At 42.8% G+C, this 14,182-nt stretch overlaps 1 protein-coding gene across 5 annotated transcripts in view; it reads left to right on the plus strand.

The window, feature by feature from the left end:
- LOC130212557 (mannosyl-oligosaccharide 1,2-alpha-mannosidase IC) overlaps positions 1-14,182 on the plus strand; it is a 183,627-nt gene that overhangs the window by 61,923 nt on the left and 107,522 nt on the right. For all 5 annotated transcript variants that reach the window (XM_056443558.1, XM_056443557.1, XM_056443561.1 and 2 more), the window contains exon 2: positions 7,733-7,829. In XM_056443558.1, the coding sequence (XP_056299533.1) occupies positions 7,733-7,829 (97 nt within the window). The remainder of the gene's footprint in view (positions 1-7,732; positions 7,830-14,182) is intronic.

Below are 14,182 nucleotides of genomic sequence, written 5' to 3' on the forward strand. Positions count from 1 at the left end.
TTTAATATTATTCTGACACCATCTTCCTTTAATACAGTTCTTAAAAGCTCTAGAAGGTCTATTCACAACGTTACAAGGATGTTTACGGTCACCGTAAAGAGATGCTGCGAAATTCAGTTGGCGACTCAGTCAGCTCAAGGTCAAAATACAGAACTGATTTAAAACAAGACATTACATCAATATAAGAGGTAAAAGCACAGGTTACTGTCACGTGTATCTTTCTATTCATCGCTGGTCGTCAGCTGGCTTCACTGGAACCATTTAGTCGCGTTGATGCTCCAGGTCCAGACATTTTAAGAGGCTCCTTGTGGCGATTCTCCCGCTCTCGCCATGAATCTTTCATGTCGCTTTGGAACCCTCCGCCACTAGGGGGCGACGACGACTTGGCGCAGACCGCCGATCTTCTCCTAATGGTCTGCTTTGGAACGAGTGGCGAGGACACCTGCCAGAGAGACGGAGAGAGACGGAGACAGGCAAATACATATGGGCACGTACTGCACACACATCAGAGAAGACCACATACTAACATTTAATTAAATAACAGCACTGAAATGCTCTCGGAATGATGCATACTGATAGTTGGCTTGAAAATAACACACCAGAATATCACTTTAGATAAACAAGAAGGAAGCCAATTCTCTGGGCGGGATCTGCAAAGACTCCTCTGAAGCGTGCAGCTCGAATCCAGCCGTCCGCTTCAGTTGCTAGCGGGATCTTTGCCGGAATGATTTGTCCTGCAGCTTGATAAAAGCATTTCTGAGAGCACCCAGCCTCGATGACTCCATTCTTGTGAATAACAAGGACTCGAGGACTGTGAAGACTTATTCTAATCAGAAGTCTGTCCTGATTTTGGAGCACGATATCTTCGCATATTTTGTTGCTTTACGCACATGCGGTCGAATATCTGCAAAGGTACTGAGAACTATAGTTCTCTTGTAAAATAAATGCATTTATTCTATTTTTATTTACAGTTTTTTTCAGCTGTGTGAAAATGAAAGATGTGCAGTGCCGATGGAAAGACGTCCTCTATAAGAGAGTATCTGTTCATGTAACTTAGCGTGTCTTTAACGAGGGCCAGTGACGTTTACATGTCATTCATATTTTTTACTCTTCACAACAACCCATATTTTGTTTTAAATGATCGTCTTTGCCTTCATTGTGCCCTCGACAGACACTCTCCTGAAGCAGACCCGTATCCTGAGTGGATACGGTCATTTGACGTTGTGATCGATTCCAGATTAATTCCATGCATGAGTGACCTGCAGCTCAGGGCTGCCAGGTTTTCCCAATTTTTGGCTCTTGTTTTGGAACTTGCTTGTAATCGACCGCGGCGTGGTGCTGACTCAGGATGAGACCTCTCCGGCCTCCCGAGACCCCCGAGGCACCGTCACCGCTCTCCATAAATGTGGTTTTAATGGGAAGGAAATGTCTGCGCTCCAGAGGAGGTCTCAGACTGGAAGTTGGGGGGGGGGGGGGGAGGGTTGGGGTTTTGGGGCATGTCGAGGTGGGAAGTTCAGGGGGAAACGGTCGTGGGGGGAAAGCTGATTCTGTATCTTCCCCGCCAAAAGTCCCCTCGGTCTCAGGTGATGACACAGCACCTCGTTAACGCAGCCGGGTCTCTGGGTGCCGATGCCAGGGTGCTGGGATGATTTATGATCCGCCATCCACCCAAAGGCTCCTCAGATTCAAGGGACGCCTCGCTCGTGCTGCCGACCATAACAACTGCATTACCAAACGTTACAAAAAGACTTGTTGGAGGGGATGGACGGATCCATGTTGTCTGAGCTGAGAAAGAGGCAGTGATTCCTCACTGTACTCTGCTCAATTGTAGTCAAATATAAAGTTGAAGCACACAGTTGGCTTATGGGTTGCAAGAACAATGACGAATACACTTTCTTTTCCCAAGGGGTGGAAGCTGGGGCTCATTAATAATCCAACATGTGGACATCTTCTGCGTATTCTTTTCTTTCCCTGCATGTTTAGTTTCTTTTCCATTCATTCATACCCCGTATGGATTCCAGCTGGTGGACGTGTACTGTTCTATCTTGTGTATATTTATGTTTATTTATTTGATGTATTAATTCAGTCAGATGCACCATTTTATTCTACTTTTAGGCTTTTCCTGTGGAAAGTAAGTGAATAAAAAATCAAATTAAAACAGTTTAGGTGCAACTGAACTGACCAGATCGACTGACTGAATGACAAATATACACAAATATGACAGACCCTTAATTCTAATGTTATTGCCTTCGCATTGAAAATGCGGAAGGTTATGATTTGATCGCAGTGTATTTATTTATTTATTTGTATACGTGTTACTCGCATAACACAAAAAGTATTAAACCAAATCGCATGAAATTTGGTGGGATGATTGGTTATTATCCGGGGACCATTTGATCAAGGTCATGAAAAGGTCAAACACTTCTTTTTACCATAGCGCGGTCAATTTTTATCCAATTGGCATGCAACTAATGCCAAAATGTTCATAATTCAATGCCCAATCTTGTGATATGCGAAGGTATGCGCTCTACCGAGTGCCCATTCTAGTTATGTATATGAGTCAGTTCTGCATTGTCTTGTGGTAGTTTAACTACTCCAACATCTCATGTTGTGATACTCTCGGTTCTTTGGTTCCGTGATTCGTCCAAATCTTTGCAATACAACTGTATTTAACTTAATTAAACTTTCATGTTTTCTGTTGCTTTAGAATAGATAAAACACAATGTCAGTCAAAGCTAAGTCTGATCAGTTATTGTACCGCCACTACCGAGACACAGCGTGCTGTATGAGAGCGTTGCTTGTACCTCCTGCTTGTTGTCTGGTGGATGTCTGTGTCAGGCGGTACCACGAGTGCATTCATTTTCAACATGGGCGCTCCCAGTGGGAATCCAACTCTGAGCCCTGGAAGTCTATTCCCATGCCGTGTGACCACCACACGACACTGAAGCTATTTCAAGGCCGAAACGCAACAGAAACCAATGAATCTGACATATGTTTTAAAAAACGAACCACGACGTCATCTATCCATAAGCCCCCCACCTCTGGGCCACGCGGGGGCCGGCTCAGTCCAAGCCCAGCTCGCGGTACCGTGTTTACACTGAACCAGTTCAGTGATCATCACTGTTGGATAATTAGCTCCAACAGCAGTGAATGCGACTCCTCAAAAGTAGAGCGTGGTAACCGCTCTCCAGTATCATTACGCCTCAGAGAAACCATCTGTGCAGAAGCCGATCCTGAGACGCCCATCGGAGGAGATACGGAGAGGACGTGGAAACGGCCGATGCGCAGCTTTACACCAGTTATGAGAGAAAAGAAAATGATCATTTAACACTTTGGGAATAACCCAGAAGAGGAAATAAATCTCATGCTGATGATTATGGCAGTAATTTGATTATGTTTCACAGATACTACGGTTGTAAACATATTAGCACCTTTACCCTTCAAAAGACGTTACACTTCATTTAAACTTCAGATTCACATCATTCCCTCTGGCGGCATCTCATTACACCGTCTCGTCCCCTGCGACACGACTTTTGGAAGAAAAGGGACTCGTTGTCTGTTGTTTTTTATTATTTACGTGTCAACTTTTCCAAACTACACTTCCAGGTCCTTAAAATACACATGAACTATATTCATCATTGCTCCAACAACCCAGAGTTCACATGGTTCCCTCTGCATCATTCATTGGTATCGTTATACATTTGACCTTGTTGGATGAGGCTCAAGGTCATGCTCATGAGAGGTGCAGAGGGAACCCGTGCGGAGCTTTTCCAGGAAGGCGAGGAGCAACTCTGAGATAATTGTTCCCTCCTGTGATGTCATTTGTTTCAATCTACGCTCCAGACGATCGATTTCCAGTTTAGAAAACCACTTTTCAGACTAAAAGAGGAAAACAAAAAAGGATTTTCTCGCCTCTTCCTGTGTTTGTGTTGAATTATAAGAGATCGTTTCGATTTTAATAAAAGCTTTTGAGTTGATGGGGCGTAAATGTAATCGCAACCGCCTCGATTTTAAGATCCGGTTGATGTCGTGTGACCATCCCGGATCACGTGACCTGCAGCTGTGTTCTCGGCCCCCCCCCGGTCAACCCCTGGTTACTTTTAATCACCGGCTCCGGTTAAACTAATTGTCTGGTTGTTGGACCAGAAGTAAGACATATTTAATTTATTATACATTAAAAATACTATATGGCTCTCACTGAAATATATTTTGGAATATTTGGCTTTTATGGCTCTCCCAGTCAAAGGTTCGTGACCCCTGCTCTAGAGCGCAGCAGCAGCGGAGTGAAAAACACAACGACGGATGTGTGTTTCATCAGCGTGGAGCGGCAGGAAGCTGAGCCTCGTATCTCTTGGAGGGTGGATTTCATCGTGCTTATAATTTGGTATTAAAGCTTTAAACTTCTGCAGCTCTCGAGTAGTTTAGTTTTAGTTCAGTCTGATTGGTCAAAGTAGCTGATGCACAGCTTCTACTGTTGCTATTGTGATTAATAAATAGAGATTATAATAATAATTTAATTTTGTCTACTTTACACATCCTCTATAAGGCTCAAATACATATCTTCTTTCTGCAAGTAGTAAATAAAAGGCAAAGTCTATTTATTTGTCTGAAAATATTTATTATAGGGATGAATTGAACATAGCTCCGTAGAGTCCAGGAATAATAATTAACGCAGTGGGATGGTTCTGGATTATTATTGATGAGTTTTTGATTTTTGTCACCACCAATTAATCAGTTTCGATGTTTTGATGAATCATGTATGAAACAGTGAGAAATTCCCTTTATAGTTCCTCAATGCCAGCTGCGTCATTATATCCTTTCTTTTAGAGTTATGTCGTCGCTGATTAATGTCATCATTTAAGAAATGTCTTATGCCTTCACATAGACGGTTACAGCGTACCATCTGCTTTTTTTCTTTCTACCCCAACATTAATTCAACGACGGTTGTAAAGTCATATTTCCCTTGCAGATTTCATAATGTCATTTGATGGTTTCGGCGCCGGCCTTATGACGTACAAACGCCCCTCAAACGCAGAGATTTAACTTTTACCAACTCCCACATTTTTGGGCACTTATTTTTTCCCGCATTACTTTTGTTCTTTTGCGTTGAAAGCTGCCCGAGGAGCGAGACGGGGTGATATCATAAAAGATGGAGTCAGTTTCAACACTTCCTCTAAGTCTCGCGGAATCAGTAACTTCGTTTAAATCACTTCTTAAAACCCATTTTTATAGAACAGCTTTTAAGTGATGTCGTCCTTTTGTGCAGGTCTTTGGTTCCCCTAATTTAGTTTGTCTTTTATTTTATTTTTTATATTTGTATCTTACCATTCTATTGTTTTGCCTTGATTCTATGTAGAGCACTTTGTAAACTTTGTTTTTAAAGGTGCTATATCAATAAAGTTATCATTATAATTATTCCTTGTCGTCATTCTGGGAGGCAGAGCATCCAGTTGGGACACAATAAGACCAGCGCCGGGTTCTTTCTGAAGAGAAATATCATTTCCGTCCCTAATCACATTCTGTGAGATTGATACTGCATACATTACTATTTGTTTTTGCTTCTTTAAAATGCTGCTTTTCTCAGACGTAATGCCATACTCTAGATAAAAAATGTAAAACAAAGATGAGAAAACAACAAAGATGGCCCTAATGCCTTGTTTCCTGTGAATGTTTTTTTTTACCAAAGTGCTTTAATGCGTCTCTTCACAAATGCCAAATCACAAATTAAACCGCTGCAGGAGCTTCACAAAAGTTTAATGGCATATAATTCGCCCTAAATTAAATCTCAGCTCCCTGACCCGTGCTCGCTGTCGTCTTGAACCTGAGAGACATGTTAACATGTATGTGAACATGTGTGTGATGTGTGACACTGTGTGTTGCTTTACAGTGAGACGTGGCCGGAGCCAAATGTATTCTTTGTGTCTATGATGAGCTTCTTTTTTTAGGCCTCGTCAGGTAATCGGATTCACGCAGTCTATTCCTGTCGGGCTTACACCAGCCCACCTCTGGAGAGACGGATGACTCGTGTGGTATTGATAATACAGATGACATCGTGTATATATAATAGAATATCCAGAGAAAGGGGAGGGGGGGGAAAAAAGGAAAAATCGAATCCTGGACTATCCGTCCTTCTTTCGACAGATTGCACCGAGCGTGTGTTTGATCGCGCTGAAGACGATTGAATGTCGCGTCGACATTGTTGGAAGCACTGGAGTCGAGTGTTCTTGCAGACGGAATGAGTTTTCAATTGATTTTGAGGACATTTTGTCCGTATGCGCATGAATCATGGCGTCTCTTTGACGATGTGGAAGAAGACACATTCATCCCTTTTTAAAAAGAAAGTATCCTGCTGCTCGTCGGGAACGGTAATGACAGCGGCTGCACGGGACGACTGCGCTCTGATCGCGCACGAGAGACATCAACGCCAACCGGAATAAAAGAAGCGTGAAGCGTGTCCTCATCTAAATTAATTTCCATAACCGGGGGACGGTGGCAAAGATGCAGTTGTATTTCTAAGTGTAAGACAATCCAACTTCCACGCTTTTACAACCCTTATGTTCCGGGGTCTCAGTTAGTCCACCACTTTGGTCCAGATTGATGTCTCAACAAAAACTATTTTTCATGCCAAGACATTTTGGCAATACCCACCCCTCTCTCTCAAGATCAAGCATTTCTCCCCTCAAGATATTTCATCAGTGATAACTTTATAAGGGACACCTGTTTGTCAGATTGACTGTGAGCGTGTGGTTTTATTCTGTCTCTAACCTTCCCTCCCTCAAGGTCAAATCCCCTCCCTCAAGGTTAAATCCTCAAGGCTTTGGTCATCCTCTGACTTTTCTATCTCGGCCTCTCGGGCCAACGCGAGGTGTTTTTAAGTGAAACAAATACCGAATGGATTGCCGTGATATTCGGTCGCGATTTTCACGTCAATACGAATTCTAATGGTTTTCGTCAGGTCAGACTTTGAAATCATCTTTTTAATTGCAAATGTTTTCTTTATTTGCATCCTAACTCTCCAAACTAAAGTGCTTAAGACTATATATTGGTTATTCTGATTTGTGCACATCTCATAGATTTAAATGTTGCTCCGTTTGATGAAATGTAATCAGCCGGGAGCTAACAGTATCGTGGACAGGTTTTGTCTGACTTATTGCCTTCAATTAGACTTTTGATCCAGCATCTTTTATTCTTCTTCTTCTTCTCTTCTGTGACTTTAATTAAATTAATATGAATCCACTGTTCCTTCCCGGGCTTCTAAGCTGATTGGAGCTCTGCTGCTGCTGCAGCGAAGCAAGCGTTGCTCAACTTTGTGCCTCTAAGCTGAAGTTATTTCACTTTTCATCTCCAGTCCCCAGTCTTGCTTTTTCTGTTTTACTGCATCAAAGAGTCGACAGTTTCCTTCCTCAGATCACATCAAATCACATCTAGATCACTTTTTTTTCCTTCTTCTTTTTCTTCTCTTAGTCGGGGAGGAGTACAGAGCCTCAAATTCAGAAACACTTTCAACCCCGAGATGCGTTCTTATCTCTAAAACTCGCTTCTCATCTACTGGCAATATTGAATCTTTAACTTAGGAGGAGAAGCTGCAGGGGGAATGTGTTGTTGTCTTACTGTTCATGTGTGTTCATTGCATGTCCGTCCTTAAGCCAATTTAATTTTGGTCCGTCTTTGGACGTGTGTTGCTATGCTATCAGTCGAGTGACCAGTTTGTCTGCCCCTCCTTATGTTGCAGATGATGAAGTTTTCCTGGGACAACTACAAGCGCTACGCCTGGGGCAAGAACGAGCTGCGGCCTCTGACGAGAAACGGGCACATCGGCAACATGTTCGGTGAGTGTCGGCTCGAGGCTCTACGGGCCGAGACTGGCCTTTTATTATTATTTATTAAAAAGGGACCATGTACAGCTCAAACGTAAATGTCACCATTTGATGCACCGTACCAGATTGTAGCTACGCAGCTAATGTGCATCTGTAGTCCCTAACAGACCATAATAAACATAAAACATTAACAAACGGCACAGGATAAGACACACAACGGCAGTATATGTGGGAAGAAGAACACACAATACACACAAAGCTACAATACAGCACATTCAAAGTAAGTAATACATACTATTAAAAGTAAGTAATAAAAACCATTAAAAGTAACTACAATCTTAATCTTGACCCCTCCCCCCCAGAGCAGTTTACTGATTTTCTGGAAAGTTCTATTCATTATGTTACGTGGACCAATTGTAACAAGTTGCTGAACATTTTTATTATTTAATGTGAGTGATTTTGAGTTACCACACACTCTACCAGTATATTTATATTTTATGTATTAAAAGATATATTAAAAATAGACACGGGATCAACTATTAAACAGCCAAAGCTTTCATCAGCAAACTCTCGACAAACTCTCCAGCTTTTGAGAACTAGTTTTAGTCGCCGTCTGTAATTTGGAGACGCAAGCACAAACTGAAGTGAGGCTGGTGATGGAAGCACATTTCCCTGAAACTTCAACAATCTGCTATTTGTCGGTTACTTCGGGAACAGGAGTTGCACTGAACCCTGGTATTATGCAAAGCATAATGGATTCCACAAGCCAACAGTGCAGGCCGCTCTTCACGCTGCATTAAAAGCCGAACTGAGAGCCAACCCTACTTAAAGTGAACGAATCAGTGATCCTGTATGTGTCGTGCGAAGAGCACACGTCCTTCTATAGGTGGACGCCTGGCGAGGAGCGCCGCGGGGAGGCCTTGTGGTGGACACGGAGACGGCTCGCTGCATGTTGTGTCCACCTGCTGCCAGGTTATTTATAGGCTCTCTAAATTATTCATTATACCTGTGTATTCCTCTTTGAGCTGTGTGCTTTGCCTTTGAGCCGGCACACAACAAACAAATGTTGATATCGAAAGATGTCAACTTGGTCTCTGGGAGATTGTGATGGCCATTTTTCCCTATTTCCTGATGTTTTATTGATGACTGTTGAATAATTAATCTGCGGATGAATCAATGCTCAAAATACTTAGGAAAATCATCGCAGCCTTTCTCGTTCGTACCAAACGCGACGCCGTATTACACACAAAGTCGCTGCAAAGACGCAAAATCAGGCGACGCAAACCGTGAATATCACGAGAGAAACATTCATCCGTCAAGAATAAGAAGAAATCCTAATGAATGATCTTGGGAAGCATCTTCCATTCTTTATCGATTTGGCGCCTCAGTGAGCTTTTGTCACCACATCCCTCCTCACCTCATCTCTCCGCGTGGCACACCTCACAACCTGCCACCGGTGTCTCCGTCTCCAACAGCCTAATTGGAGCCCGATCCGGAGGGGGTCCTCGGGTCCTCTGCAGGGGAGCGCATCACTCTGTTCACACCGCCGAGCCACAGCCAAATCCCATAAAGAAGCCTTTAATAAAAGGCGGATCAGCACCTAATAAGCCGGGTACCGTCTCCCATAACTGAGGTCTCCCTCCATCTCTTCTGTAGAGACTCTGGATTATTCGGATGATGCAAACTCTCATACAGTTTGTGATCTCTTTGCTGCTCTCATTCCCCCGAGGTTTGCCCAGTCCAAAGTTAAGAGGAATCCCTTTTAAGCGCTGTACTTCAATCATGTGATAGGTGTTGTACTTCAAAGCGACGTATTTAACATTAATTTTCTGATGAAATGTACCAAAATGATCATACACCCTGAAGTTCCAAATAGTTTTTCAAGTAAATCAATTCAATGACTACGCTGCATTCAATGAGAACGCTGCATTCAATGAGAACGCTGCATTCAATGAGAACGCTGCATTCAATGAGAACGCTGCATTCAATGACTACGCTGCATTCAATGACTACGCTGCATTCAATGACTAAGCTGCATTCAATGAGAACGCTGCATTCAATGACTACGCTGCATTCAATGACTACGCTGCATTCAATGAGAACGCTGCATTCAATGAGTGATGCATTAAATGACTACGCTGCATTCAATGAGTGATGCATTCAATGACTACGCTGCATTCAATGACTACGCTGCATTCAATGACTAAGCTGCATTCAATGACTAAGCTGCATTCAATGACTAAGCTGCATTCAATGACTACGCTGCATTCAATGACTACGCTGCATTCAATGAGAACGCTGCATTCAATGAGTGATGCATTCAATGACTACGCTGCATTCAATGAGTGATGCATTCAATGACTACGCTGCATTCAATGACTACGCTGCATTCAATGAGAACGCTGCATTCAATGAGAACGCTGCATTCAATGAGTACGCTGCATTCAATGACTACGCTGCATTCAATGACTACGCTGCATTCAATGAGAACGCTGCATTCAATGAGTACGCTGCATTCAATGACTACGCTGCATTCAATGACTATGCTGCATTCAATGACTACGCTGCATTCAATGAGAACGCTGCATTCAATGAGAACGCTGCATTCAATGAGAACGCTGCATTCAATGAGTACGCTGCATTCAATGACTACGCTGCATTCAATGAGAACGCTGCATTCAATGACTACGCTGCATTCAATGAGAATGCTGCATTCAATGACTACGCTGCATTCAATGACTAAGCTGCATTCAATGACTACGCTGCATTCAATGACTACGCTGCATTCAATGAGAACGCTGCATTCAATGAGTGATGCATTCAATGACTACGCTGCATTCAATGAGAACGCTGCATTCAATGAGAACGCTGCATTCAATGACTACGCTGCATTCAATGACTACGCTGCATTCAATGAGAATGCTGCATTCAATGAGAACGCTGCATTCAATGACTACGCTGCATTCAATGACTACGCTGCATTCAATGAGAACGCTGCATTCAATGACTACGCTGCATTCAATGACTACGCTGCATTCAGCGAGTGTTTTTATCATGAAAGGATTAGTGAGTGTATCCATCTGTCCGCTCTTCCCTGATAAAGGATAAGGTAATGGACAGTTTTTTTCTTCATAAGCCAATAAAAGTGAGCGAGGTTTTGAATTGTAAGCCGTGGATGAGTCTGAGTAGAAGGAACAAGAGGAGTTGCTGGTTCGTGATGTCGAAGTGGCTTTTGCAGCCCAGGAGGACCCCTGGAACAAAACCAGTAATATCCAAACACTCTAGCACAGCAAGGTTTTATTTCCACATAAAACAACCTTGTTTTGAGTAATGACAACTCGCAATTTACCGTCCCCGCAATTTAGTCAATTTTTGTTGTTGGACGAATTTGAATAAGAATCGACGGAACATGTTTTGTACATTTCTTTTTGACACGTAACAAGCAAGTGCAGAAGAACATGAACATATTGTGAGAACAAATACAATAAAATACAATTCGGCCAAATAGATTTTCCCACTCGCTGGTATTTGTTAGTTTTTTCCCAGTTTCATTCAGGCTGATATTCAGTTGCCATAAACTTTGTTGGATGTCCTTTTTAGTATGCTGTGTGTTCCTCCAGGTGAGTTGTCAAGGACTCTTCTAATCACGCCACTTGTGATGTACCGCATCCTGAGGCAGGAGTAACAGCCAAGGACATTGAGAACGAATGGACTCTACTGTTGTCATGACTAAAACCTTGGGATTGATGGAGACGATGATGAAGAGTCGGTTGCTGTGATTTGTTCGTGTTAAAGCGGAATTAAGCAACGCGTGTCTGCTGGAGGGCGGATAGCAGACGCCCAGCAACAAGCCTCGATATCAGCTTATTAAATTGTGACGGAGAGCTGATTGGTCGGAGAATAACGTCGACATGTTACTCGAGATTAACTAAATCTGCCTCAGTGCACTCGACCCAGTAGCCTAGAGTGATTACACATGAAACATAAAAAGGCTATTTGCAGCACATCAGATTATCTTAAACTATTTATTATATACTGATATGATAGTGCATGATCAAAGCCGCCCAGCGGCCCATAATCATATGATTTATAAAAAGAGAAAGAGCTGTCGTTGTGCCAGCAGTTATGCTATAAATAAAACAATTAAACTATTTATTGAAACCAAACAAATTCGAAATATGACTATTCTGATTCCGCTAATGATCCGCAGCCGGCCGACCCGTTATGAGAGCCAATCCGCACCACCCAAACCTGAACAAAATGTGTATTAAATAAACAAGAGCAACCAAGAGCAAAGCTTTCACATCGCAGGGAAATTATTTGACCCAACGTAAATATGAAAAATAAATCAACATGTTGCGCGACGGAGCGTTAAAGCTCTCCGACCACAATATTCCAGATAGTACAAAGTTACCTCCCAGTTTTTTTTCTCAAACTCTCTCGACTATTTTCTGTGTGCGTGCCCGTGTTGTTATGAATCAACTGGGAACAGAAAGTGACGATTTTTTTCCAGAGCACACATCTCACACTTTAGATCTGACTTTAGAACTGTCGGGGGGGGGGGTAGTGCAACCCTCAACCTTTTTTGGCAGAGAGCTGCCATCTTTATCCGGGGCGGCTCATCTTAAGCAGTGTGCCTTTCATGCAGATCCATAGTCCAGTCTCCGGGTGTGGGGGGGAGGGAGGTGGGGGGGGACTTCCTGGTTAATCCGATAAGCGAACGAACACGTTCGCTCCGTGTGAAGCTGGCATCGCTCTCAGCATCGTCTCCGAGTCAATGGAAGAGGGGAAGAGGGAGGAAGAGGGAGGAAGAGGGCATCGTGCCAGCGAGTAAAACGTGGTGCGGGGAACCCGGGTATGAAATTGGATGCTGTGTCCCTTTTTAATTGAATCCCCAGAGTAAATAGGAATGCGGGCGCGATTGGAGCTCTAGTTGGCGTCCGGCGTCAGACTCTTGTCAATAATGCTGCGAGTCACCAGAACATCCCCATCGGCTCTGCACTCGGAGGAGCACCGATCACAGGGAGGCAGAGGGAGACGTTCTCCTCTGCTGCACTCACTCTCTCCTGCTCTGGCACGCTTTCACTTAATGATAATCTTACCCCCCCCACCCCCCCTCTCGTTCCTTTCTATTTTCCACTGTAATCCCTCTCCTCGTTCCTTTGTCGTGAACGCAGCTCTCTCTTTTTTTGGTTCCTTCCTCTTAAACCAAAGTCGGTACCGATGGACATTTCTTTCTCGTTTTTTTTCTCCTCATTTTCCTTTTTGTCGTTTAAAATACAATATGTCTTTTGGTGCTCATTTAAAATTTTTATCTAAGAGCAATTGGAAAGAGAAAACGGGGCTATTTACGGTACTCTCTGCCATTCTGCCTCCTGGTGAGATTGCGTGGGAGTTCTCACCCAGCGTGAGGGGAAAGTTAATATATGCGCATTAGTGTTCTCTTTCCTTTAAGAAAAAAACCTTTACATTTTATTTCGTAAGCATTTTGTGAACATATTCTTTTAAATTTAGTGTTGAATTATTGCACTAGAAAAGCTCAAATATGTTTCACAGAGGAGTTATTGGGTTGCTGCTTATACATCAAAGATCCTCTGGTGGTGCCACCGTGTTCCCAGCTCCCCTTTGATTTCATTTGATTACTTTCTCTCGTTGTAATCATGTCAAATATGAAATCTCCTGGAGCATTATGGAATCATGGAGAGCAAAGCAATGAGATCAAGGCCATATTTTTGTGCAGTGTGACTACTGACAATATTTGCTGCATTTGATTTCATCTCCAACCTCAGAAATTGCCATTAGTTTTGTTCAAATATGACGAGAACGCACAAACTAATCAAAGCGATTGAGTGCTCCTATTTCGGAAAGTCAAATCATAGAGCTTAATTTTATTTATTCAAGATGCAATAACCTCGGATGAAAAAGTTCATCTTCTTGTTTACAGAACGCTGATGTAATGGGGAGTTTGTTTAGCTGCCGGGTCCACGCTGGCTTATGTTTCTATTAATAGATTCTGATTCTATATTCATGCTGAAGCTTAGAGGTAGAATCAACTGTGAACCATGTGGGTATTGTCTTTGTATGGTTCAGTATTTACTATCTTGTATTTACGTGTGATAATAATTTAAGGATTAACTGTAATATCTGGTGCTGATATTGCCAGCTGTTCCTAGTGGCTGACATAAATCATCACAAAGGTCAATTCGATGATCTACGGATGCTTTCTGTGCTGCTATTGACTTTCATAAAAAATTAAATCTCCAAGTAGGAGACGATAACTGGCATTAAAGCAGGGTGGTTTTCTCAAAGCAATGCTCGGGAAGCAGAGTCAAGTTGTCAACTTATGTTCCGCTTGGCCTAGGGGA

The sequence above is a fragment of the Pseudoliparis swirei genome, chromosome 22, assembly GCF_029220125.1.
Source record: "Pseudoliparis swirei isolate HS2019 ecotype Mariana Trench chromosome 22, NWPU_hadal_v1, whole genome shotgun sequence".
NCBI lineage: Eukaryota > Metazoa > Chordata > Actinopteri > Perciformes > Liparidae > Pseudoliparis > Pseudoliparis swirei.